The 27,543-nt window shown below is 35.5% G+C and overlaps 2 protein-coding genes across 6 annotated transcripts in view; one reads left to right on the top strand and one right to left on the bottom strand.

Moving 5' to 3' along the window:
- Window positions 1-130: 130 nt before the first annotated feature.
- LOC6568283 (putative inorganic phosphate cotransporter) lies at window positions 131-27,543 on the bottom strand. Of its 3 annotated transcripts, none has more exons than XM_032740730.1 (4): window positions 6,273-6,357; window positions 2,599-2,825; window positions 1,870-2,006; window positions 131-1,793 (listed from the first exon to the last, which is right to left on the bottom strand). In XM_032740730.1, exons 2-4 carry the CDS (start codon window positions 2,627-2,629, stop codon window positions 513-515), a joined length of 1,449 nt encoding a protein of 482 aa, XP_032596621.1. In that variant the 5' UTR covers window positions 2,630-2,825; window positions 6,273-6,357; the 3' UTR covers window positions 131-512. The 3 variants fall into 3 exon arrangements, with proteins under 3 accessions (XP_032596621.1, XP_043070773.1, XP_032596620.1); XM_043214838.1 differs by lacking the exon at window positions 6,273-6,357 and adding an exon at window positions 27,503-27,543 and having other exon boundaries at window positions 230-1,793; XM_032740729.1 differs by lacking the exon at window positions 6,273-6,357 and adding an exon at window positions 9,042-9,090 and having other exon boundaries at window positions 230-1,793.
- LOC6568284 (polypyrimidine tract-binding protein 1) overlaps window positions 6,763-27,543 on the top strand; it is a 167,642-nt gene continuing 146,861 nt past the window's right edge. The window contains exons 1-3 of one of the 3 annotated variants that reach the window (XM_032740721.2): window positions 6,763-6,830; window positions 7,529-7,691; window positions 24,491-24,540. In XM_032740721.2, coding sequence (XP_032596612.1) covers window positions 24,499-24,540 — 42 coding nt within the window. In that variant the 5' untranslated portion in view covers window positions 6,763-6,830; window positions 7,529-7,691; window positions 24,491-24,498. Of the gene's footprint in view, window positions 6,831-7,183; window positions 7,692-15,422; window positions 15,512-24,490; window positions 24,541-27,543 lie in introns of those variants that run through there. The other 2 variants (XM_032740723.2, XM_032740725.2) reach the window with 2 other exon arrangements.

Raw genomic sequence — 27,543 nt, 5'->3', positions numbered from 1 at the left:
CTTTACATTTTGCAAGCAAATCAGCAACATCGGGCCACTATATTATATAGCTACCATTGGAACAATCAAACGAAATATGAGTTTTAAGTTATGTCATCATTTCTGATACAATATAATTTAAAAAAAAAATGGAATTTGCAGCTAGCAGTCAAATCTGAAAAAGTTATAAGTAAAATATTTGTTTTGAACGCAAACTTTAATTAAATATATTTGTTTTAAAACGATCAAAAATAAAGAGAGAAAAGAGAATAATCAATCAAATTAATTAAAAATTAATAATGGTTTAACTATTGACTAAACTGGATGGCAACAAACTTCTTCCACACCAATCCCTCGCTGACTCCCTCAGAGACAGAGACAGAGAGAGAGAGAGAGAGAGAGAGAGAGAGAAAGAGAGACTCTGTCTTAAGAAGCTTAATCGTATTTGACCTATTTGACAGTAATTTGAATGTAATTTGTATGAATGATATGCACGTGTTAAGTATTGAATTACATTGAATCTATCTACATATCTATGCTAATGCTTTGTTGGCAGTTGCCTCTGCTGAAATCTCCAGTTTGGCATCCTCGAAGTCGCTGTCCGCCGCCTCGCAATGTGGCTCGTTGTCGTTCCAGGGCTGCGTCTCGGCGGTGCCCCAAATCAGATAGATGACATTGCCGCCAAAGAGCACCATGGCCGCAATGCTGAATACAACCTGCCACTGGCTGCGTTCCGTTGGCTCCTTGACCAGCACGCCCACGACGAGGGGCGTGAGCATTGCCACCAGATTGGTGAACGTACTAAGAATGCCGGAGAGGATGCTGGCATGCACCGGCGACAGATCAATTGTGTTCAATTCACTGCCAATTGTTGCCGCACTGCTGACGCCCACACTCAACGTGACCAGCGCGATGGCCAGCGGTTTTTGTGTGGCATCCACAAAGCCAAGGGCCAACATAATGCCAGCTGGTGTCCACAATGCAATACTATTGTATGTCTTACGCAGCGCGGTCAAGCTGAGGCAGTGCCTCCGGAGCAGCACATCGGCAATGAGCAGATACACATAGCACATGGCCCACATCAGCAGAAAGGGCAGCGCCGAGAAGAACGCATTGCTGTGCATCTCCAAGCCAAGGACACCATTCAAATATGCTGGCAGCTCCGCCTGCATCGTTGCCAGCCCCCATGTGTCGGCGCATCGAGCGCAGAGCAGCGCATAAAACGGCGCCGAGGTGAATATGCCACGCCAGGGTATCGCCAATCTGCGCTCCCGTCGCACGCTCCTCCGCCGCTGCACGTCACCGACGATGTAGCGCTTCTCGGCGCTGCCAATGCAGCGTGCCTCGCTGGCACAATTGGCGCCCAGCAGCAGCCAGAGCAGGCACCAGGACACACCCAATGCAGCCGACGTATAACTGATGCCCGGCCAGCCCAGATACGAGCTGGCCAACATACCAGCTGCATACATGGCCAGCACATTGCCGCAATCGAAGCCGGTGTAGGCAAAGGCGCCCAAACGTGTCCGCTCCACGGCTGGCGCCCAATTGGCCAGATGCTGATGGATGCAGGGCAGTGTGACACCCTGACAGAGGCCCTGCAGCCAACGGATGGCACAATACGCCCGCCAACCGGCCACATAGATGCTCTGCGGTGTCCACGCGCTCAGCAGCGCCGAGCCAAAGCTGCCCCAGAAAAGCACCGTTTTGGCACCGAAACGCTTGCACAGATAACCGCCGGGAAACTGTGTCAGCGCTGAGCCCCAATAGAAGCTGGACAGCACATAGGATTTCTGGCGTTCCGTCCAATTGTAGTACTGCAAAGGACCACAAAAAAATGACAATTATTAAAACAAAAACAAATCAAAACAGAAATAAAAATGGTTCACTTACGGGCAGATCGGCATTGGTGGATGTTGCATTTGTCATGGCCACAACGGCCACGCCCACATTAAACTGCAGTATGGTATTGACGACGAGGCCCAGGAACAGCAGCAGCGCCTGCAAGTGACGCAGTCCAAGGCGTGGCACTGCAAATGCAAATGCAAATTAGACACTGAGTTTCTGGCACACTTTTCCATTTTCCCGCTTTTCTTTTCCCCTTTAGTTAGTTATGCAAAATGATGTGACAGCAAGAAAGTGGCATCTCCGACCTCATATATATATATATATATATATATATATGATCTTGATCAGCATTAGTAGCTCAGTTAAGCTAGCCATTTCTTCTTTCTGTCTAGGTCAGAGACTGGGTGAGTTTAGACCTCAAATTTCTGACTTTAATTAATGCAAAACTTTTTTTAATTTGACAGGAAAATTCCTATTTAGCAACTGTAGAAAAATGCATTCAAAACTTTTTTAATTTGCCAGGAAAATTCCTAATTAGCAACTGTAGAAAAATGTATTCAAGATCGGTTAAGAAAAACCCACAAAAATAATTTGCATATTTTATTTATTTATTTTATTTAGCAAAGTACTTTCAGCGGGGGCATGCAACGATTCTAACGATTTCCAACAGGGTATTTACTAGTCGAGCGAGCTCAATTCAAGTATTCTGTGTTGGTCCATTTGAGTTTTGCATAATTTCGAGCTGTCTTCAACATTTCGAACATTTTCACTCACCTTTCTCCAGCTGCACATCCGTGTCCGTCATTCTACTTGAAGGCAAGCTTCACTGTTTGTGTTTCCTTGTTTGTTGTTGTTGTTGTTGTCAATGCTCTTTTTTTTGTTTTTGTTGTGCTCTAAAAGCTAGCAAATGTTGCCGCACTTATATGAAATTCAAATGCCACAAATTACTCTATTTGATTGTTTGCTTTTAGAATTTAAGTGCCGTTCATGTTTGTTGTGGTCTAAAAAAAAGATTTAACTGTTGCTTGGTCATAAATAATCAATTTAATTGGCATAACCCTTAACTGAACGTTGACAGTGCCATCATGAATAGTTAATTATTTATGCCATTGGGCTTATCAGCACAATTTTCTCTGGATAATTTATACTAATACGCTTTAATCATTCAAAATAACTTCAACAAAGAATAGAGCCGAAGTTTAAATACGCTTTGAAATAAAAGTTTATTTAAATATGTAAAATTTGATTGAAATCAGCTTTAAATTTAATTATAAATTAACAAATTAACACCATAAAAAAATATATATATATATATATTTCTGATAATATAAGTATAATAATCTTTATAACTCGTTGGAAACAAAACCGATTTGCAAAAAAAAAAATCTTATTAAAAATGATTTTTTTTTTAGCTATAATTATATAATTGGAAAGATCAGAATACTTCGACAGAACAGCTAGTTAAATAAAAAATTTGATTTGATTTTCACATCCTTATTAATTTGATATGCCAGCAAAACATGTCTGCAACTCGAAAAAAAGTAGAAATTGCCAAGAATAATGATTGATGACAGAGCTATATGCTATATAAATAGGTTGCCGGAAGTCCCCCAACAATAATAATAATATAATCATAATAATAATATAATCATAACAATAATATAATCAAACTGCACTCAAAATTGCAAATAGAATTTTAGCTTTAATTTGCGTAATGCTTCAGAATAATTGCAGAAGTTTGCCAAGCTCCTTAAAAACAAACAGATTAAATAAAGTTGCATAATTCTAAGCAAAGTTCAGATTTTGATATATATATATATATATATGTATGTATGTAAGTGTGCTCAGCTCCATTATAAAAATGCTCAAATGGCAAATGATTTTTTTCTGGTTTATTGTTGATTCGAGTGCAAAACTGAGGAGTCGACGGGGGGCCTTGAACCGGGGGGAAGGGGGTGGTTGAAATTGACTGCAAATGGAAAGTGGCAACTTAGACATAGACTTAGAAAAGTTTATTTGTTTGTTTATTTGCGAATTGTTTCAACGATTGTATTGTGTTCCACAGTTTTTAGATTGTGTGCAAAATCTTTGTCGATAATATCAAGGCAAAAAAAATGCAAATCCTAAAATTTAGCATTGTATCTGTGCCTGCTAACAAGATGCTTTCAGTGCCACTGACAGCTATACACACACACACACACGCACAACACAAACAGTTGCAAACTGTTTTCAACATGTGAGTCTGTCTCAGTCTCAGTCTCAGTCTTCATTTTAGTTGTTGTTTTTTGTTGATTTCACATGCTTTTTCAATTGTTCAGAAAGCTGTCAATACAACGGGCTACAATCGGACAAATGTGTAGTTAAGAGGGGGAGGGGTTGGGTTGCTCAGGCGCTTACAGTCTAGTAATGCACCAAGAACAACAACAACAACAACAAAACAAAACAAATCACAACAGAAGCAATTCAATTGAATCCAATGGCGAAGCATATTTTTGGGTCCCATGCAAATATTTGCACATTTCAATTTTTGTTTACATTTTAGTGCAAATTTTGCAAATTACTCGCATCGCAGTCTGTCGGAATGCAACCACCTCCCACACTCAACCACCCAAAATCTGCAGCACACCACACTGCACCACCTGCAACACGTTTCATTCACAATGTGCTCGCTTTTTTTTGTGTGTGTTGCACATTTAATTTAAGTAAATCCCTGCCATGTGCTGCATATTTAAAGCAGTGGCGCCACCAAAGGGGCATCTGATGACATATTTATAAATATCAAATGATATATATTTAAATTGTATGTTTTTCTAATTTAAATATTTATTATTATTCACAATAAATTGATTAGTGTTATGTGTATTTATTTTATAAAATAAAAATTGATTGTAAACGGTTTATTTAGCAATATTAAATTATATTTGCATTATTTAATATATTTCCCATTTAAATAAAGTATATTTTTATATTATATATATTTTTATCAACTGATTTAATTATATTTTTAGCAGTTTGACATATTTACCATTTTAATAAATTATATTTTTATATTCTATATATTTTTATCAACTGATTTAATTGTATTTTTAGCTGTTTGACATGTTTACCATTTGAATAATTAATAATTTTATTTTTCAAAATAAATTTACAATATTAAATTGTGTTTTTATTTAGATATTTGTATACAAATAACTCGGTCTGCTTTCTTTGTATATGCTGTTGTTGTTTTTGTTATTGCTGTGTGGCGCCACTGGGCAAATAGTCTTTAATATTAATGTCTAGCACTTTGCTTGCTTTTATTAAAAACAAATAGGTAAACACATCTGACATACTCACACCGACACACACACACACACACCGACACACACACACACATGTGAATTGTAGGCGAGTGCAACAAGCAAACATTGCAATATATTTAAGAATTTTGTGTGCTGTTTTAATTTTAAATATCTGACGATTTGTTGTGAGAACTCTATAAAGCTTATGCATCGATACACAATTGAATATCTAAATATGTTTGTATATATTCATGTATGTATGCATATTTAAATACATAGCCAATGTTGTTCTTTATGAATAATGAACGAAAACAAAGCTTAACACAAATTTTGAGGGGTTGTTGGCAATATTTACCCAATTTTCAATTGAACTTTGGACTTTTCTATACACGTTTGACTGTATGTGTTATACATATATATACATTTATATAGTTGTGTGTATATATTCTGCTAGTTTACTTTTCATCGTATTCTATTAATATCGAATTTTCGAATTATTTTTGACTTCACATTTCACATTTGTTATTTTTGCCCCGTTCTTTCCGAACTAATCGCTTGGCGTGTTCGTTTTGCCAACGTTTTGTTCAACTGCGCTTTGTTTATGCAAATAACTTTTTGACGCTCGCCGCCCGCACATTGAAATCTCGCTTAACACACACACATCTACACACAAAGATGGAAATATGGAAATGTGTGTGTAAATATAAAGTGGAGCAGTTCCGGTAGATTGGCTTAAATCAGTTTGGATGTTAAAATAAACTGTATTGATTGAGAAATAATAATAAATAATATAAATAAATGAGAGTTATTTATGTTAAGGTCTTGCCTTATCATTTTGTACCGTAACCATTGATTAATTGTGTAAATTCCACATTTGATTCATAGTACAAATAATTCAAAAATCAACGATATTTTGAGCTCACTGTCAAAAGCTGTTTGCTATAGATCCGCCGCTGCTGATCAGCTGACCCTTACATTGTTGTTTATCTTGTCTGCTAAATATCGCACAGCTTTGCAGCATGAGCAACAGCAACAGCTGCAAATCGATATTTTAATAACATTTGTTTCAGATTTCCTGTTGATCTGTAGCTGCACCCGTCTGAATGATGTTAGACATGTTAGTGCAGACTGGCTAAATAACAAAGTATCATGTCTATCGATATTTACCAATAAATCGTATTAAATCGCGCGAACAAAAGTAAATTTGTAATTTTCACTAGTCACCTGACAGCTGGTCGTTTTACGTAGAACTGAAGAAAGGTGTTTGACAGTTTTGCTATTCATTATCACTACTCAAATTGGCAGTTTTGCAAATAGCCGGCTGTTAATAACAGATCATGTTAACGCTCGCTGCTTGTTATGTGGCAGACATAATGTTATTCTCTCAGAAGCGTGCGATCGCCAATTCTCTCTCATTCACTGTTAATGTTGTTGTACGTACGCAAGTGTGCGGACGGCGAAACAAAAATTCAAAATTCACGAGTTTCCTTAACTTTGAAACTTAGTTTGTGCGCAAGCAACAAAGCATTTGTGCGTTAAATGCAATCAATTACTTTCGAAACAAGTTAAATCCCTCAACTGCATTAAACAAATTAAATCTAAACACATATGTACGTAGATAAACTCTTGCTACAAAACGTATTGCAAAAGAAGACGCGCAAGCAAATAAACAATTTGCGGCCGTCATCTCGTCGCGTGTGTGAGTGCGGTTGCTTCTCTCTGTGCGTGAGTGTGTGTGTGTCTGTGTGTCAGTTGCGTGTGATTCAATTGTTTAAGCAAACAGCAACAAGCCAGCGGGAAATTTATATTTGCTTAACCATTTAATTGCATTTGCTAAACCAGCAACAACAACAAAGTGACCAGTAATAGAAAAAAAAGTTGCCAAAAGCAAAACAAAAACCGCCAAATGACGCGACGACGTCAAATCGTTGTTCAACAACCATAAATACAAATATTAATTTGCAAAACAACAACAAAAAGCAAAACAAACTCACAAGAAATTACTTAAATTTGTGTTTTATGTCAATTTCGAAGTTAATAAAAAATTTGGTGCTTTGTTCTCAACTCGTTTTCTTTTTTTTTCCTTTTGAAGCTTTCTCGTGTCCTTTTTTATGCAATTCGTGTGTGCTTGAAGTTGGACCCACCTGGTCACACTCACTCGCGTCTCTCCTTGTTTGTGAAGCAGATAAAAAAAGTGAACTCGCGCGTAATTTCCTTGCATACATCTTCGCACCGTCTCCCCTTCCTTCCTATGTGTATGTGTTTTGTTTTGTAACATTTTTGAAATTCTTATTGCATTCCACGTGTGTTTTTCATCTCTCGTCTCGTCTACTTCGCGTCTGTCGAGTGTAATCTGTTATTAATGTGCCGATATCTGCAATTTGTTTGCCTTCTCCTTTTCCCCCCTTGTCATGCTCTTCTAGTGATTCATTGTTAAATTCTTCGCGTTGCGTCCCTATGAACGTGCCAATAAATTATTGCAACAGGAAATCAAAGGAAAAAACGACAAAAAGCAATAATCAAGCTAGGCTCTAACTTAACAGCATCGATATCAACACCAACAACAACATTTTCCCCGCTGTTTTTGTAAGTTTCTTGCATGCATTTTTCTTTAAGCCTCTATTCTTATTTTTATTCATGCTCTTTTATTTTAACATGTTTTCTTATCACTGCTCTCTCACCTCATTATTTTTTTTGCTTACTTTTTGTACACGATACGAATATCTACCTAAACATAATTTTACACACAAACACACACACACATAGATAGTTGGCTATTTACCTGTTGCCTCTTGTCTTTGTCCATGTGCGTCAGTCTATCTCGCTCGCACTTGCTCGCATATTTCAACATTCATTGTCAACGGTTATTTCATGATTGCGCTTTGTTGTCTTCGTCTTTATTCATATTCGTATTGTATTGCAGCGTGTAGTTGCCTTACATATACACACACATATACATAAGTATATATACGTATGTACCCTTGTACATACTTCTTATTGTACAATCCACCACCACCAGCACCACTTCATTTAGGCTTACCTCACTTCACCTTGGCACAGCTCAGCTCAGCTCGGCTTAGCTCATCTTTAATCGTATTTCGACTGCGTTGTTTGCCCGCCCCTTCTAGCAACACCTCTGCTCTCTCTGCTGTAGCTCTCAGCTTGTTGTCGTTTTCATTTCAAACTCAACTCGACTCGACTCTACTCAACTTCACGGCCAGCGCTTCCTTTTTGCATAATTTCGCTTGCTCATTGCTATGTTGAACATGTTCATAATTACAGTGGCAGTATGAGTATTTCGCTTTTATTTGTTTTGGCCACATACACACGTGATAATTTTACAGCCTGAGTTTGACTGTGGTGGTAACAGTGACATTTTCACCTTTGGTGAGTTGTGGTTGTGGTTCTTTACGAGATGGGGGATGACGTGTTTAGCAAAAATTAAGTGCGCTTTGTCGCATTTAAGCAATCCCAATTAAAGGGACACAAATTAGACGCATTACATTTTAAAGCACACCACGAAAATGTGGCTACAAATGAAAATCGCTTTGGTTGCAACTTGGCTGAAATTGTCTCTGTCTCTGTCCATCTCTTGCCCTCTTAACAAAAAGTCATTTATATGTATTCATTATTTTGTATACATATCTATAGCAGAAAAAAAATAATTAAATTAGTATTAATTGAATTAACTACTTAGTTGCTGTCCAACTTTGTCAAAAATCAAAAATATCTGCCTCGAAACCGAAGTGTTGCGCTTATCAGGCCAACCCTTAAAAACATACATACATACATATGTATATTTTGACAATAATTTCTCGATTTACCCACACAACGTACATACAAACATAAATACACAAATACATACATACACTAGATATAGTGACACACATCGTACGTACAAAAAGTGCCGTTATTTTAAGCGCTCGTTTAACCCACCTTTAGCACAACTGCATTGCCTATGTTAGCACTAACAACAACAGTAAAAATAGCATTAGCAATAACAGCAAAACAAAATGTCAAATTAATGTTTGGCGTTCAGAATTAGTTAGTTTGATTTCCCAATGACGTTGGCGGCTCGCTTGTGCCTCGCTTACTGTTAACTGAACAACTGACAACTGACCAAATAACTGACAGTCCAAAGATATCCATTTACACATATTTATATATATATATATATGTATATATATATATATATATATAATATAATATATGTATGTAAAGGTGTGGTAGGGGTTGGAGAGAAGCAAAAAAAATAAAATAAAAATAATGAAAGTAGTCGGGGCATGTGGTGTGGCACCCGCATAGGCTTAACATTTAACTGATAAGAAGCTTTTGCGCCCTCGCATTTTATGAACATTTATTGGTTTGCACATTAAATAGAGATGTGACAGAACTTTTTCGTGTCCCAAATATAAGTCTGCTGGTTTTTAAAAGTCCATGAAAAGCTTCCAGCTTATGATAAGCATAAAATGAAAATATACACATCTAATCTAATTAAAAGCCAAACTCAAATTTGATAAATATCTGCAGCTTTAAACTATATATCGAAAACATTAAGCGAGCATTAAGTTGTCTGAAAAAAGAGTATTTTACTTTCGGCAACCCTAATATAATTGTCTTCTTTTTTTTGGTTTTTATCATTTCATAACGCTTATCGGTAGCAAGTAGTTGCCGATAACACAATTTACATGCTACATTCACTTTTTGCATTGTGTCAAATGACAACGAGGGGTTTTTTTTATGTGTGTTTTTGTAGTTAATTGAAATTACCGATAAAATAGAAGAGAGAGCAAGGTAGAAAAAGAGCGAAACACGTTTTACCTGTGCACACATTGAGTGGGGGAGGGGAGGGGGCTGAGTCATATTCTATCGAGTTGAAAGAACTCATATTCAACAATTAGTGTTTAACGTAACGATTTAGCTGCCAGTTCAGTTAATAAATAAATACATATAAAGAAAATAAAAATAATAACTACGACTGCAATTAAATCATTAAAAGTAAATTTATGATGACTAAAAAAAAAAAAAAACGAAAAACGAAAAAAAAAAACAATTGCTTACTGCGAGAATAAACTTGCAATGAGTGATTGCTTCAACGATCTTTCCCACAATGCGGCCACACATTTCTTGTTCCATATTTGGTCACACTCACAAATACCAAACAGAAACTGTATCGGTATCTGCGCCAAAACAAAAATTCTCTCATGTGAAATACGCTTGCGCGACGACGCAACTCACCCTTCGCATGTTCTACTCGAATGAGCAAACACGAATGAACGTACGAGATCGAGTGAGAACGAATGAGAACGAACGAAAGAACGAGCGAAGAAGCGAACGCGTTTATTAAACGATCAAGTTGAATGCCCAGTTTCAAAGTTTGACCTTGAGCACAAATTTCGGGTCTCCGGGCTCTTTACACTCATTCATACATGTGTATACTTTGCTCTATGTGTGTGTGACTTTTTTTATATTTTTTTTTTTATTTTTTTTTTTTTTTTTAACAATCTCTCAGCTGTAGTTTCTTTGTGAGCTTTGATGCGTTACGAATGTCGCCCGGCTTCAGAGTCGGCTGGCAACTCATGACTAAGAAGTGAATCGAAACTACGGCAAGTGCTGAAGTCTTGGGCTTCGTTCGCTTAATTAGCGCAACCATACAAATTAACTAACGCACATGCGTAACTCACACGAACACAGACACAGACACATGCACACATACATGGATACACATACACACTGAAAAGCAGATGATTAATGTTCTGCTCATGTTTTTTTTCTTTCTATATTTATAGTTTGTTGTTTAGCGCGTTTTGAACTTGGCTCTAATGTCTGTGATATATAAATTGCTCTTGTGGTAGGTAGGCAATTGCAAACCGGTTTTCCAACATTAAAATTAATGTACAAAAAAATAGAAAAAAAATATAAAAAAAGGGAAAGAGAACCTTGATTACCCAATGCCAAACGTAATTGGGATCCAAATTTTAAAGCATTTAGAATATAAATTTTGTTCATAGAAGGGCTCCTCTGTTCACCATTATTATGTACTCTATGAAAAAGCAGCAAATAGTTTCTGAATTTGAAAATTACTATGTATAAATAGCAATTGAAGTTAAAGAATTGCGTATATTGGTTGTCAATGCACTGAACCCATCCAAAATGGATAAATAAACAATGAAGTTTTGCAAATGTATAGAATAGAAATACAGAAGGCATCTGTATGAACCAGCTGATTTCAGATCCAATTAGAGCTAGGGATTCAAAATTTTAAACATATGAATGAATCGTATATAAATACGAATTCACTTCCTTTTCTCGTTTCGCGGATATCGAATCTAATCGATTACCTATGGCAATAAATTCAACAATTTTAAAGATGCGTTGCAGATGTATATACCATTACAAAATATTGATTATCATCATAAATGTCATTAAGATCATATATATAAGACTTAAGGGTTGAGAAAATGTCCTCGTCGAGCTCGCTCGACTATCAAAATTTATTCTATTTTGCTTTTTGCTGGCCCTTTTCCATCCATACAAAAATACAATAATTTTTCAACCATTCCAAATTAAAGCAGCTGAAAAACATAAATATATATATATATATATATATATATATATATATATGTATATATATATGTATATATATATATTTATTCATTGATATTTCTTGCTGTTTTTATTTTTGTTAGCTGCACGCAACGCGCTCGTAAAACATAAAAGCTAATCAGCTCTCGCTGTTAGATTTTCAGTGAAGAAACGAATAATAATAATAAAAATAATAATAATAAACACATATGCCCAGCATCTGTCTGCATAAATATTTATTGGTATTTGACATGATCGATCATTCTGAGTGGAGGCAAGTGTTAAATACTTGGCGCTGATGAGCCAATTTGTTAAGGTGTTGAAATATGCAAATATATCCATCCTGTCCTGCCTCTGTCTCTGCCTTCGTCAATGATTCCGCACGTCACATTAGAAGACATTTGCCGTGGCTCGGGCGTAACAATTTTGACGTGACGATTTTGTGTGTTGCCCCGCACTAAATGATGAACACATTTTCACATACTTTGGGGTTGCTGCTGCATACCCATTCCACAACACCCCCCCTAAATTAGTCTTGTTCTGGTCAGCGATGGGGGTCTTTTTCATTTCTACCTATCACAGCGCACGTAAATGTCAAAGCATAAGTCCCTAATATATCACACGGAATCTAAACATGTGTGTGTTTGTCTGATTGATAAGAAAACGACGAGACAGCTGTTTGAGAACGCCAGGTGACTCTTCCTTATACTCTGCCTGATACATTGCCATGGGGTATATTTATGTTGCAACATAAGCCACACTAAGCCATGCTGAAATCGAGAGGCTATTTTGGTTTATCAATATTAAGTTTGTTGGCCATTAACCAGAGTATAATTGCCTGATTCCACTATAAACATCTATAACATTCTCGAATTTCTGCAGAGTGTAAAGCTGCCTGTAATTTTTTCCATAGAGAACAACATTTTATATTTTTAACATTCACAAAGTAGAAATTAAAAATTCGACTTGAGTATTTTGTGATTTATTACTTTTTGATTTATTGATTTATTCATTTTCGTTGCGATGCAAAGCATAGCCGTATCAATATCACAAACAGCTGATATTTCAAGAAAGATATGCGATTATTTTCCATACTTTTATGATTTAATTAATGTAATTCATTATTAATAATTTATTGAAAGGGCATGTTGATAGCAAATGAGATATTAATTGAATTTTAATTTTGCAATTTGCTTCTATCATCTGTAGTATATTTAAATTAATGGTTTTATTATTCAGCTGATCAGCTGTTTTATTTAAATCAAGCACTAATTTTGTGCAAAATGTTGGACATAGTCGAATCCGCCTAGAATCTAAAAATATTCTCTTTTTCTGCTGCTCAGCAGGGTATACCGATTTCGATAATTGCCTGAACTTTTGTGAGATTTTTTATTTTTTTTTTGAACTGGTTAACTGTGTGAACGTCGCACAAATTGAGAAGTCGAGAAAAGGGGTTGTGTGCAGACCCTTAAGAAAGAGTTTCTGAATGTGTAATTAGGGTTGCATTTGCCAGCTTTCCTTCCAGGGAGCGGTGTCAAAAGAGCGTGTGATTTCTATTGACTTGAACTGAATGTGGTTCTTCAACCTTTTTTTTTTTTCGTTGGGTTAAAAAAGTCTTTACATGCCTTTGAGACAAATGTGGAATTTTCTCAGTGAGCATGATTATATTGTAATTGCGTTAACTTGCCTCAATTCTTGTTAAAGTAGTGTTTTCACATTTTTTCAATAATTTGCAAAACTTTATTAACTCTATTCCCAGCTATTTAATCCTGTAATAAATATTGATTCAGCTTTTGTTATGCCATTAAAATGTAACTCACTAATTGATTACGAAATTAAATACTCATTTAAAATGTAAATATAAAATAAGTATATATTTTTTTAAGACTGTTAACTACCTCTCTGTATATAAATAATAATAACTATAAATAAGTACTATTTTCCATATTGTGTGTCTCTCTTTCAATCGACTCTTCCCACACTTTTTATTCAATTGTTTTGTTTAAAAAAAAAACACTAAATTAATTCTGATGATTACAGAAATAAATTGCATATAAACTTTAAATATACATAAATCTATTAAATTAAAAAACTATCAAAGCTACACACACACACACACACCCACAAACACACACACCCACACAAGCATATATATGTGTTTATCTATGCATATTTGTGCCACATCAAAAGCCAATAAATTTCAATCTATATACATACGATATATTTATATGTTCATATAATACTCAAATATTTATTCTATTTTATGCGCTTGTTGTGCTGTGAATTTTTGTTCTATTTTTTCACACTCTTTCTAGCTCTCTCTCTCTCTCTCTCTCTTTCTCTCTCTCTCTCTCTCTTTCTCTCTCTCTCTCTCTTTCTCTCTCTCTGTCTCTGTCTCTACCACTCGCTCACTTTCCTTTTCTTTGTATCTCTCTGTCTCTGTCTTTCTCACCGCTCACTCTGTTCGTTCTGTTGAAATGTTTTCTAAACATTTGTCCAGCAATTTTATGTCATTTTCACAATAAAATATTGGCTCTATGTTATATAACTGTATATGCATATTTGCTGTTCCCCGCTCGGCGCGTTTAATGTGCAATCGCCCACACAAATATTTACCAAAAGCATACACATACACACACATATACACACACATATACATATACATATACAGATCTACATACATTATGTATATGCCATAATTGACACTCGACACGAAAGTGGCTCTTCTGTATTATGTATGTGTTATTTCCCACAAATTCCTTTTCGTTGAAATTGCATTTTTCTCACAATTTTCCAAAGTGACTTCTATCCTCAATCTTTTCTTTTGCATTTGCCCCCTCCCCCCTCCACCAAAAAATAAAAAAAAACAAAGATTTTTCTTTTTAACTCGGCTTGTATAAAGTTGCAAGTTTTACCATAAAATCAGAATTCCTTCCTTTCACCTGTCTTTCTCTCACTCTCACTCTTTTTCTGTCTCTAACTTATTCTGTCTATCTCTCTCTCTCTCTCTCTCTTTCTCTCTTTCTGAGCTTAGCTGCGCTTATGCTTGCATCTATTGTACATATGTATATCCCGATTTCCTTGAAGACAATTAATGTTATATACACAATAATGATATACAGAATTTGCAGTCTCATATCGAAATTGTTTTGTTCTCTTTCGATTTTTACAGGCGCCCGCCCCCCTCATCACGTTCGTGTGTCGTGTGCAGTGTCGTTTAGCTCCTTCACAAAAAGCCAACAGCGCATAAGATACATACAAAGCAACAAGAAAAGTCAAATATAAAATACAACAAAAAAGAGTAAAAGAGAAGAGAAAACCCTTAGGCCAAAATTCATTTCATTTATTAAAAGAAAAAAAAATTATAATAAAAAATAAAATAATTCAAAATCTTGGCCAATTTGAATTGGTTTATTTCAAGTGATATTGTTTCAGTGTCTGGAGAGCGCTCATTTATCACCGAGCTGGGCGCACTCTATAAATAAATACCAAGCGGAGATATATATAGAAAATTTTTGCATATCTACCATTGAATACGTTAAGAATCATTCTTCAATACACCCACAAATTTTGCGTTTGTTTTGTGTATTGTGTGTGTGTGTTGTTGTTGTTTCTTAATTTTGTGCGTGTTTCATATGGCTGAAACACTTCTCCATATTACATGTGAATATTCTAGTATACACAATCAGTTTTGTGCTATCGCGTTCTAAACATAAACAAAAACAGAGAAAAACAATAACAAAACATTCGAGGAAAACGCTGCCACACGATCGAACCAGCGAACAAAAACCGGCTCACATGAGTGGGTTTCTCTAAAGTGGGTGAGTAATCAGCAGACGAAACTTCTTCATTATTATTATTATTATCGTTTAAGGCAAACAGTTGACCCCCTTCCAACCCCTAATGACGCCCACACCCACAAACGGCTATACTATATTTCACACACGTATACAAACGCACACACACACACACACACAACTCTCATTTCTATATGCATATTATGCCCCATAAATTCATTCATGCATTTGACTTTGACAATAAGTCAAATAAGTGTCTTCCCCACCCTCCACACACAACTCCTGTCCGCTCACTTAACAGGCATTTATGAAAATCTTTCTTTTTTTCCAGTATCTTAAGAGAAGTCTTAAGTCTTGCCATGGCTCCTGTCTTTGGCAGTGTCTTGGCCATGCAAAGTGCGTTTAAGTTTCCCCTGCCATTCTCTTATGTTATTATACACTGAACCCATTAAAAATGGGTACGAAGGGTATAATGGTTTTGTGCATAAATGTGTAACAGGCAGAAGGAAACGTCACCGACCCCATCAATTATTTTAGATTGGAATCAACAGCTGAGTCGATCTAGCCCTGATCGTCTGTCTGCCCGTTGTCTGTATGTCTGTATAAGCAAGCCGATCTCAGAGGTTAGAGCGATAGACTTTAAATATTGAATACAAGTTATCGTATATCCTGGGCATATCATGTTATTATCGAAAATGTATTCTCATATCTCATAAATCTGCGTTGTCATGTCTGAGAAAGAGGCGAGATCGAATTGACTTTGTGTGTATTATATATACACCACCACGATATCAAAAATTCCTATCGAAAATCGATGGGTAGTTATCGATAAAGTAAAATAAATCGTTTCGGCTATTGATACTCATCAAGGATATATATACTGACTGGTCTCAGATAGGCTTTCTTCTGCCGATTACATACTTTTGCACAAAACTATTATAGGCCGTTTCCCGAGTTCAGCGCACAAATATATTTCCTGGCCTCATTAGAAGAAAACTGAACACTTCCACTCATGGAAATCGCCAACAAATTGAGAATTATATATATTTAACACTTACGTTTAGGGTATCTTGTAGCCGAGCTTCTTGGGCTACAGCATTCGTACGTGTTCCTTCTTTTTTTCCTTTTCCTGTGTTTTTTTTTTTGCATAACCACGACCATTATTTAGCCAGGCAGCAGCAGCAACCGCCTTTGCATGTTAAATAGAATTGGGTAACCATTTCCAACTGTGTGTGTGTGTGTGTATGTGTGTGTGTGTATGTGTGTGTGTGTATGTGTGTGTGTGTATGTGTGTGTGTGTATGTGTGTGTGTGTATGTGTGTGTGTGTATGTGTGTGTGTATATAGCTGTGTGTGTTTCTTTCTGGCTTTGGCTCTGACTTTGTCGACGTCGTCTCGCTGAATGCCAAAAAAGTAGTTAAACTCACTTAGCGCGTCCCAGACACTCACATCATAATAATAATATGGTCATGTTTAAGGGAAGGGCAAAAGTTTGGCTTGGCAGTTATTTCAGGCAACAGCTGTTGCCAATTGCAGTTGCAGTTGCAGTTGATATCGTTGGAGAAATGCATTTGTAAATTACTTTTGGTTGGTTATCTTCAATCGCTTGTTGAGTGCAGCAATTGAATAAATATAATGATGAATTACAGAAGAAGATTATTTGAAAAAATATTCAATATGCTGTACAAAAGTAAAGTCAACAGAAATATATTCAATTCAATTTTCTTTTTGTTAAAATATCATTGATTTAATTCATAGCGAAGCCAATAGCACTCTTTGAATTTTAAGGGTTTTGGTTATTTTTCTATTTTACTTAAGTAGTTATCCAAATACCCAGCTATCTTCTAAACCATTTTGAACAAATGTACTCTGAATATTTTTTTTATACGCCTTACAAATACTGTTGGATTCTGTTTTCTTTTTGTAAGAATATTTGATTTAATTAATAAGTAAGCCGAAACCAATAGGCATTTGTTGTTAGTTTTGACGATTGGATTTTGATTTCTATTTTATTAATGTAGTTATTCAAAGCGCCAGCTATCGTCTAAACAACTGTTAACAAATTATACCTGTTATAGCAACTGAAATGTGATTTCAGCTGCAGTAGTTCTCGCTTTTGTTTACGGATACCTAAATGCCGGCAAAGTGCGGTTTACTTATTTGTTTATTTTTTTTTTGTTTATTTGTGCATGTTGCGATAAGAGTCCGTTTCGTTTCTATTTCAAAATAAAATCTAAAAGGTAACACATAATTATTTATTTATTTAATTTGTACTATTTATTCTCGTGTTGCGGTTTATGTTTTTGCTCATTTATTGCGAAAACTGACGAGTTACATTTTATTTTTCGAGCGAGCGAACACTGGCAAAATAGAACTGAAGCACAGCTAAAATAACAAGCAAAACCCAAATGCAAAGCTTAGATAAATATAAATATGCTTGTAGCTCTGCAGTTCATCAAATGACAGGTCAGCTGTTTTGTTTTTTTTTTGTTTTTTTTTTTGTTTTTTTTTTTTGTTTTTTTATTTTTGGGAGGTGGTCGGGTCGGGGAACTCAGCGCTGGTCCCACGCGACTCGCATTTCAGTCAGACGACAACATGTGCACGAACTAAATTCAAAATGTATGCATAAATGTATATATATATATATGTATATATATGTATGTGGTACATATCTACTTATAACTCCCAGTCACTCTGGAGTACCCAGAATACAAATACGAATATGTAGCAATGCTTGCTACGCAACACAGTATTGCGATTGCGGCTGCCACAATGACCAACTGAAGACTCATTCAGAGACGCCGCCAGCGCAGCTGTGTTAAGTGCATTTGCACATTAAAACATTTTAAATGTACCAAATTGTCGCAGCTCCGAAATGTGTACACAACTATGCAAGTTATAGTTGTAGTCATAATAATATGAAAGTGTCGCTTTGAAAGCCTTTCTTCTAGACAATCTGCTTTAAAATGTGTTTGTTTTGCCTAATCAGCCTTGTTATACCCGATGATTTGATATGTGTGGAGCATTTAATTTATCTTATATCATTAAGAATGATATGTATTCTTGATTACACTCAATTGCCATTTAGATGGAATCATTAAATCATTTAGCTGACATGGAAATTTTCGTTAAAGTCTTAAGTTGTTACATGAAGATATTAAGAGTTTTTTATACCCTGAACGCATTAAAAGGGTTGATGACACTTGGCAAAAGTATATAACAGATAGACAGAAAAAAGCATGATCGACATAAGAAATCGAGTCAATCTGGCCATCTCCGTTAGCATTTCTTAACTTCTTCAAATATAGTTTTTGTAAACTATGTTTTGTAAACTATGTTTTGAAACAATTCGGCAAAAGCTTACTCAGAGTCTCAAATATCGTTGATGAGTTTTTGCAACTGTCGGCAAAAAGTATTTGGGATCCAAGTAACTGTTTTTCTATTAAATACAAGTCATTTGGAACTACAAGTTGCAACTTTATAAATATTAGAGGAGAGTGCCTTTACTAAATGTGCCGCATTGCAGCTAAATCCATTGGCTCGCGGCAATTTGTTGCCAACAAACACAATAAAATTAGAACTTCAATTTAGCAAATTAGCAGCAGCAAGCGAGAAGCGAAAAGTGGCGCCACCTGTTGCCGCTCCAAATTGGCCTGTAAAAATATCATTAAATTTCATTTAAGCAAAGCAACTCCAAACAAACAATGTGGAAAGGGGCGGCGGAATACCAAAATAGCTCGGAGAGTTCCAGCCAAACGGCAAGTGTCAAAAAACAAAGACAAAAAAAATCACACACTTACACTTACACACACACACACACACTCACACTCACCAGAGGTTTAGTTGTTTTTCTTGTGTGTGTTTTTCCGACGCAAGCGGTAACGGCGCCACGTTGCATACCCCAACGCCCATATCTCCCAGCTGCATCTTTTCGCCATCTGTCGCTGCACTGCAACAACACCCAACCCAACCCGACCCCACTCCACCGCACAGCACTGCACCCCTTTCCCCATCAAGTCTGTGGCCTGTTGTGTGTTGTCTGGTGTGTCTGTTCTGTGTGTGCGTGCAAGTTGTTGCACTTTGCGCTTGCGACCCACATTTGTCTTTGGCGGCCGTCGCCGCATGGATTTTCCGAGGATTTTCCCCACTTGCATTTTTTTGTTTGTTTGTGTATGTTGAGCATTTCCCTGGGCATTCTTTGGACCGATGGACGGACTGAAATTTGCTTCTTATGTGCAGTGCATTCAATCTTCATGCGGTCGACATTGTTGTTGCTGCACTTGTTTGCTGTAACTGTTTTTGCACTGAAATGTTCCTGTGGTTCCAGCACTCAGTCTCACTTGTTAAATTAAGTTAAAGTTCCTTTTATATATATATATATTTTTTTTAGTATAATGCAGTGCATTTTGGTCAAGTACTACTTTACAGGCCGGTATTACCTCTTCGTGTGTCTTCTTTTGGCATGTGGCAAGTGGCAAGTGCAGAGCATCCAAGAAATTTCACTGTGCACTCGAGCATGCATTCTGTTTATTTTTGCAGTCTACTTGCTATGTGGCATAGGCAAAGATATCTATATATATATATATATTTTGTGTGTGTGTCTGTTTGAGTGTGTTTGTCTGTTAACCTGTTGACATTTATGGTATGCAAGCTATTTTTCTATGAACTATTTATCTATTGCGCTAAAGACTATAATCAAGTGAATAATCCAAGTCTTACAACAGCATGCTCTGTTAATCGTTTTGTATTTTCTATTACCTGCAAAGAAAGCATAGTAAAAGGTGTATCATTTTCTAGAGATTAGAAAACATTCCAGTGAACAAGTGTTGTTGAATCAGTAGTTCGAAGCCGACCGGATCGAAGGATTAGTTTAACACCGGTATACAAGGATATGGAATCTTCGGCAAGCCTGAGACAACCTTTCTTCTATTGTATTCAATTCTGTACGAAAAATGTTTGTTGACTACACTGAATGACTGCTCCTCATCTATTCCACTCCATGCTTCTGTCTTAAGAAGTCGTATCGTATATGAGCTATCTGATAATAATTGTAGATACTTATCGTATGAATATGTCAAGCATTGAATTTCTATCTTGATGCTTGCTTGCCTTTCCTGAAATCTTCAGTTTGGCACCCTCAAATGCGCTTTTCCTCCCGAGACAGGCGTAGGCATTCATCGCCCCCTTTCTGCTATACAAATGTGGAATATTCAGTTCCCAGTCACAGAAAACATATAAATAAAGTTTACTTAATATATACAAAAACACAAAAAGATTTGGTGCTCTGAACAAAAATTTATATGTCAGCGGCTTAATACCGGATTAACGCCGTTCTATTTGCCATAAATATTATTTTACGTTATTTAGTTAAGTGCTCACCAGGCTTAAGCAGGATACGAACTAATTTACATAAGGTTAATTAAAGTGCCATTTGAATGTCTAAGCATTGATTTATTGAATACAGCAAAATATGGTTTGTCAAACGAAATGAATTTGATGACTTCTCCACACTGTTCTTAAGCAGAAGAGAGAATATTCTTTGTGTCCGCTTATAAGTATAGTGGTTTTAGATTTTCTTTTTATAACTGATTACTTTGATGATTAAGCCATTTCATCAGCAATGTTTAAGTCTAAATATATGAAACAACTCTTATCAAGGAGGCATAAGATAGAATAAGAGCTTTCACTATTTTCATAAGCTGACTTATTTTCAGTAGTGTTTTTGATTAATACGTCACTCCAAATGAACATTATTTAAAGTGTTATTTGCGTTATTAAGCTTTTGATTTGCATTAAATTGAAAATAAGCTTTGATTGCGCTTGTGCTTTGTGAAACGTTCTACATTTGATTAATTGTTCAGTCAAATTTGATGTGGGCATATTTATTTATTTCATTTTTTTGTTTGTTTGATTGTTATATATATGTATTACTCTGGGCATTTAGCCATTTCTTTATAGTATTTATTTGCAATTGGAATTGAATTTTAAAATATGCGCATATAATATATAAAAACAAATACTCTTTGACAGCTAGAAATGTACTCACAACACTTAGTTGCCATATCATTTCGTGGTCTGCTTAACAGATTTCAATTTGAGTTTTTAGTTGTTTGGTTTTTGTTGTTTTGTATTTGTTGTTTTGTTTTTGTTGTTGTTTTTTATTTTAGTTTTCATGACTTATGGCCGCATGTCGCTTACTGTAAGGGAAATCACTTCGTCAGAAGTAGAAGCAGCAGCAGCAGCAACAGCAGCAGAAGCACGCGTATCTGACGGATTGCCAAACATGAGGCGCATCCACAGCCAACACATGTTTTGCAAAATAATTGAGATTTCTGTGTTTTTCTCTATTATTTTTTTTCTCAAAATATTTCTAATTTGGATTTTATTTGCACAAGTAACATCAGGATCGTTGTTGTTCGGCATTGTGCCAGCAAACAGAAACCATCAAATCACATCAAATATTCGTCGTCGGTGTGGGCCCTTTGCTATAACAAATACATATATATATATATATAAATTTATGTTTATATACATATATATCTATGTATATTTATGTATATAATAGATAGCTAAGTATCTGCTTGTCTAGCTGCTTGTCTTTCATTATGGCTTCGTGTCATTTGCATTGTTTAACGGCGTCTATTTTGGTTGGTGGTTGGTGGTTGGTGACCGATCCGTTCCGATATTAACGGACTATGACAGCAAAGTGTCAACGCTCTTTTGGGAGTGACTGTGGTAATTGCTGGGCAAAATCAAATATGCCAAACTTGTGCCAAAATGGACGCAAAGATTTCACTGAGCGTGTAAAAGATAAATACTCTCCAAGGCATCTAAGGCGTATGAGCGATGTTAAGTGCACAGTTCATTGTTTATGCTGTTCTTGCTGCTGCTGTTGTTGCTTGTTGTTTGTTTGTTGCTTGAAGTATCCGGCTCTTAAGCATACAATGAACTAGCGCTGCTGTTGCCATTCTAACTACACACACACACATACACACACACACACACATAGACAACTACAAGAACAACAACAACAATAATGATCTGATGACATCAGTTGATGTTAACTTTGGACATACAATCATAAGCTGGAAGTCAACGCTCACTTGAGGGCGCTTGTCGGCGGCGTCACAAATTGTTATCAATTTAACTAATAAAGTGCACTTTATTTATACGTTCGTTTCGTTTGTGTGCGTCTTCTGTCATTAGGCAGCTCGATGGTCGCGTTGCGGCTAACATAAAAATCAATAATAATTTACACTGATTTTTAACATGCCATAAAACGATTTTAGATAACCACGCCGCTGTGTGTGCTTGCGTGTGAGTGGGCTTTTGGTAGCTTTTGTGTTTGTTTGCTTACCTTTTTTGTTTGTCGGCCCACAATAGCTAAACAACAAAGTTATAACAAATTAGATAAGCGCTTTATTAGCGACGATACCGTCATATCAACAACAACAACAACAACGACTACTACAACAACAGCAGCAGCAGCAGCAACGTGCTGCATATTGGACGATTATTTGCCACGCTTCTTAAATGCCACATTTTGCTTTTGCGTATGGGTAATGCTGTCAGTTTGTAGTGTTGTGCATATGTAATTTTTATTTTTCACACACTATTAAATGGCGCATAGATTTTGTTTGCTTATTTTTAGACATCGTACGACTTTAGCGGTTAAGTTTCGGATTTTGCCTCTAGATTGGTGTGAATTAATGGCTTAGTCTGTGATTCACAGCTTGTACTTTTTTTGATTTGAGGAAAAGCTCTTAAATAAAACCCATTCAAGCTAATGAAAAAACCCAAATATCGACATTGTTAGAAGCGCCGAAGATTGCATACCCTCCAAACTAAATTTAGCTGAGCGATTGTTTCTTGGAATTATTATTGTGATTTGTGAGTGATTTGAATAATTAATTTAAATTTTTTTTTTTTTTGTGAACAAACTAAATTTTTGACTTATATTTAATGTTGGAGTTATTCGATAGAGTCGTCGAATCTTAATAATTTTTTATCCTAGTATTAGAAGTAAAGTAAAGTATCAAGTAAATTTGATTGGAATATGTTATAAAACAAAGTGGTTTTAATGCAAGAACTCAGCATTGCTCTGATCCCACATTTTCCGATATATGTACTGCCTGCAGCAAAAAGTCGGATGGGTTTCACTAAGATAGTTTAAAAGCTATGAAAGAAGCTTATATAGAAGCAGAAAGACAGGCAGACATGGCTATATAGACTCGACTAGTGATGCTGATCATGGTTTTATGGTTTCATAGAGGAAACAACTGAGAAATATAATGATTTCAAATAGACTAATAAAAAGCTCAATTTAGTTCGTTTGAACTAAAAGTCTTTTGTGCTTTTCCTGATTACAACTTTCAGTTATTTCGCAGTCAGCTGATAATAATGACCATATAATAATTACACAATCGTATTTTGACTAATAACAAAGTGTACTTTTACTTTTTCAATTGTAGCTTGTTGTTTGCTTAAAAACCTAATGCTGCTCTGCATTAAACTAAATTGTGAAATTCTATTTCTATTTATCAATTCAATACCTTTCCTCAATCTATACCAAATCGTTGAATATATTTAAGTTTTCTGTTTTTATGTGCTTATTCAATACATTTCTTTATTCTATTCCATTTAATATTCTCTAATTTGTTTTAAACTACATTCAAATCCTTTATTTAAACACATATGTATTTTTATCCAATATTTATTTACTAATTGCTCTTAATTCATTAGACCGGAGATTTCCGTTTGTTGTTTTGTGTGTGTTTGTTTATTTTCACGTTAAGAAATTGAAAACCAAATGTAAACCAACTAAAATAAAAGAGAAAAACATCGTTTAAACAAGATGCACCCGCCAGCAGCTCTAGAAACGGAAGTTTCCATGAAATGTGTTTGGCATTTGCATCGCATAACTATGAGTAATCTCTTTTAATAATTTTAAGTTAAAGTTAACCCGAAATATTGATTTTGTGCTCTTTTTTTCATTTCTTTTTAGGTAAGTTTATGTTGGTATTGGTGCAAAGAGTTCATAGCATGAATCAAGCTGTAAGTGTTAACTTTCAAATTGAATCTTCACATTGTGCTAAGTAGTTTTAAGAGTGGTCCACTTGAACTATGTGTGAGTGTGACTGTGTGGGCCATTTGAACTGCAATTGCTCCAAAAGGAGACACTTTGACAACGAAAGAAAAAAAACTTCAATTGGTAAACATTTGTAGAGCATATATACTATAAATTATTTTTTGATGTCATTCGATGTATCTATTGACTATGGGATGCGTCTGCTATTGTTGTTGTTGTTGCTCCAATTTCCTGAATATTTTTCATGCCATTTGGCATTTGACTGTGCTGTGAATTGCCATTGGCGCTTTATATATGTTTGAATTTATTTTATTTTATTTGATTTTCAGATGCAATTGAATTGCAAATATTTGTGTTACAATTCTGCAGCATGCCAACGTACAAATAAATGAATTCCGATTGTATGCTATTAGTTTCAAAATGTACTGTGTCTAAAGTTTTAATTTGTGTGTTCATTACGTATACAACGCGTGTTCATTAGGCCGCCCTCGCACCTAGGCACCGAGCTCATAAACAACAAGGCAATAAATGTATCTCTTAGACACACATACTGCAAATGTGTATTTCCGCAAGCAACAATCTAACGACAACTAGCCACTTGGAAAGTTTTTTTTTTCTTGCCTGGCTAAAAATAATATATTTACGATTTAATTTTTCTTCTATCTTTTTTTTTTTTAATTTTCATGTTTGTTCTTTGTAAGTTCTTCCTGTTCTTCCTCTTTGGCGTCTCTTTATTGCTGGACAGCGCTGTTTATAATTAGACGCTTTGTTGGCAGCGGCGTCGGGGCGTTGTTGTGTTGGCTCTTGTTGGTCATAAGTCAATAGTTGGCGACGTTTTAATGGCCGCGACGCCTTGTAGACTTGTGTGCTAATGAAAAATTATGAATTTATGCTGTTGTTGGACGTGTTTTGCTCTTTTGCCGTTTTGGTTGTTGCTCAACCTCTGATACGCATTCAAATATAATTTATATTTACGATGCCAGCATTCGGAAATTAATGTGGCAGCTACTCGTCAGCAACGACCACTTAATGCCAGCATTTGTGCATTCGCCACTTTAATGACCCCAGATCCATGTCTAATGCAACTTTTATTCGTTGTTGTACAAATGGGTAATGTTTTATTAATTGAATTATGGCAATGAACTACTGTTCAAAAGGATTGTCTTGCGTTGCAAATGTTCGCTTCTATGACAGATGCGTATTTGATTTTTATACACATTTACAGAAATAATAAGTAACTTATAAAATGTGTAGCTATGACTACTACAAGCTTGGGAAAATATGTTAAAAATAATATTTTATTAAATTTACAAATATCTACAGTAATTAAAATTAATATTTGAAACGTGTTTATCAAATCAGTATAGATACTAAAATTATTTGTGAGATTGAAACCTATTTTAAACAAGTTGAAATATCTTTTGAAGTACTGAGAATTATACAGAATTAAGAAAAAGTAATGTTTTCTGTAACTTCCATAGAACATTAATGTTTCAAGAGAGCAACACACTTAAGGAAAATAAAACAGTAAATTAATCTAGCTGTCAAAATAAAAAAAAAGAAACTACAAAGACAACATTTAAAATCAAATGGAATATGTGAAAATTGACTTATGTTTTTATATATGTTTAACAAGCGATGCCTGATTTGAAACTTAAACACTAAATCATTTGTACCTACATATGTAGGTATTAAATTTTATTTGTGGAAAACAAACCGGAAACATGAATAAGGAATTTTTGCATATAAGCAATACATCCAGTAGTAGAAGAGGCTTCATCATTTTTTGTTCATTCGTATTTATTGGCATAATTATGGCAACGATTTGTGAATGGCCGACTACGATTTGCCAAATTAAATCTGCAAAGATATCGCTTAATCCCGCCCAAGATTTATGCGACAACTAAATAAATTGTCTCTATGTTTTTCATTTTTATTAAAGAGGCGCCAAACCGTGCGCCATTTGCTAGTTTGCCATTTGTGCGCTTCAAAAACAGACTGAGAGAGATTTCATGCACATAAATACAGATCTTTCTCTCTCTCTCATACGCCCACGGCACAGAGACACACAGACACACACACACACTCACACCTGCACGTGGATAGTTGGGTTTATTAATATAAAAAAAAAGCAAATGTTATTTGAATATACGGCATGCTTTATTTGCACTCTTGACCACTTGGTGCTCATAAAAAATGGGATTTTAATATTTTATGCATAGACAATATAACATTTTCACAGCGGCATTTCCTTTTATTTTGCGTGGGTCGTTGGAGCGTGGCCAAGTTATGCACTTCTTTTGGGCACCCAAAAATAAACCGCGACGTAAAAACAACAATAAAATAAAAAACAAAAAAAAATAAATAAAAAAAATAGAATAGAAAAATAAATAAACGAAAAGAAAAATTGAGCAGCGATTGGCGTGCTGAAATTTAAATACCCTTCCAAGAATTTTTCAAAATCAATGCATTTTTCAAAAACCTCAAGAAAACAATAAAAAAAAAGTAAATAAGTTGCAGATAATCCATGTTGGGATCCCAATGAAGAACAGTCTTTCTCTTAACTCAAAGACACATCACGTTCTTCAATGAACATTATATTAACTTTATGTGATCGAAAATGTTATATTCAATAGCGCGTCACGTTAGAGCCGAAACAAAGTAAGGGTATTCATTCAAAATATAAATAGCATATAAGTATGTAAAATTTGTGTAGGAAAAATATTGTCTGTGAAATTAAGCAAGCGCATTTATCTATAAGCATATATGTATGAAAGCATATACATACATATATAAGTGTAAAGTGCTTAATTAATTTACGCTGATTATTGATGCGCTCGATGTGATCTATTAAATCATCTAGAACAGCGGTGTTTGCTGCTGCTACTAAAGTGGCTGCTGTTGCTGCCGCAAATGTTGTGGGCTCACCTGTGGGGCGTCTCGTGGTTTAAATATATTTTAAAATAACC

This window comes from Drosophila grimshawi, unplaced genomic scaffold (genome assembly GCF_018153295.1).
Source record: "Drosophila grimshawi isolate 15287-2541.00 unplaced genomic scaffold, ASM1815329v1 contig_311, whole genome shotgun sequence".
NCBI lineage: Eukaryota > Metazoa > Arthropoda > Insecta > Diptera > Drosophilidae > Drosophila > Drosophila grimshawi.
This window is presented reverse-complemented; position numbering and strand designations above follow the sequence as displayed.

Bases quoted from the DNA above. Each gene is read 5' to 3' on its own strand.
- LOC6568283 (XM_043214838.1), bottom strand. From the start codon at position 2,629: ATGACGGACACGGATGTGCAGCTGGAGAAAG. The intron at 2,007-2,598 runs GTGAGTGAAAAT...TTGCATTTGCAG, and splicing joins GGATGTGCAGCTGGAGAAAG to TGCCACGCCTTGGACTGCGT. The intron at 1,794-1,869 runs GTAAGTGAACCA...GGTCCTTTGCAG, and splicing joins CCACCAATGCCGATCTGCCC to TACTACAATTGGACGGAACG.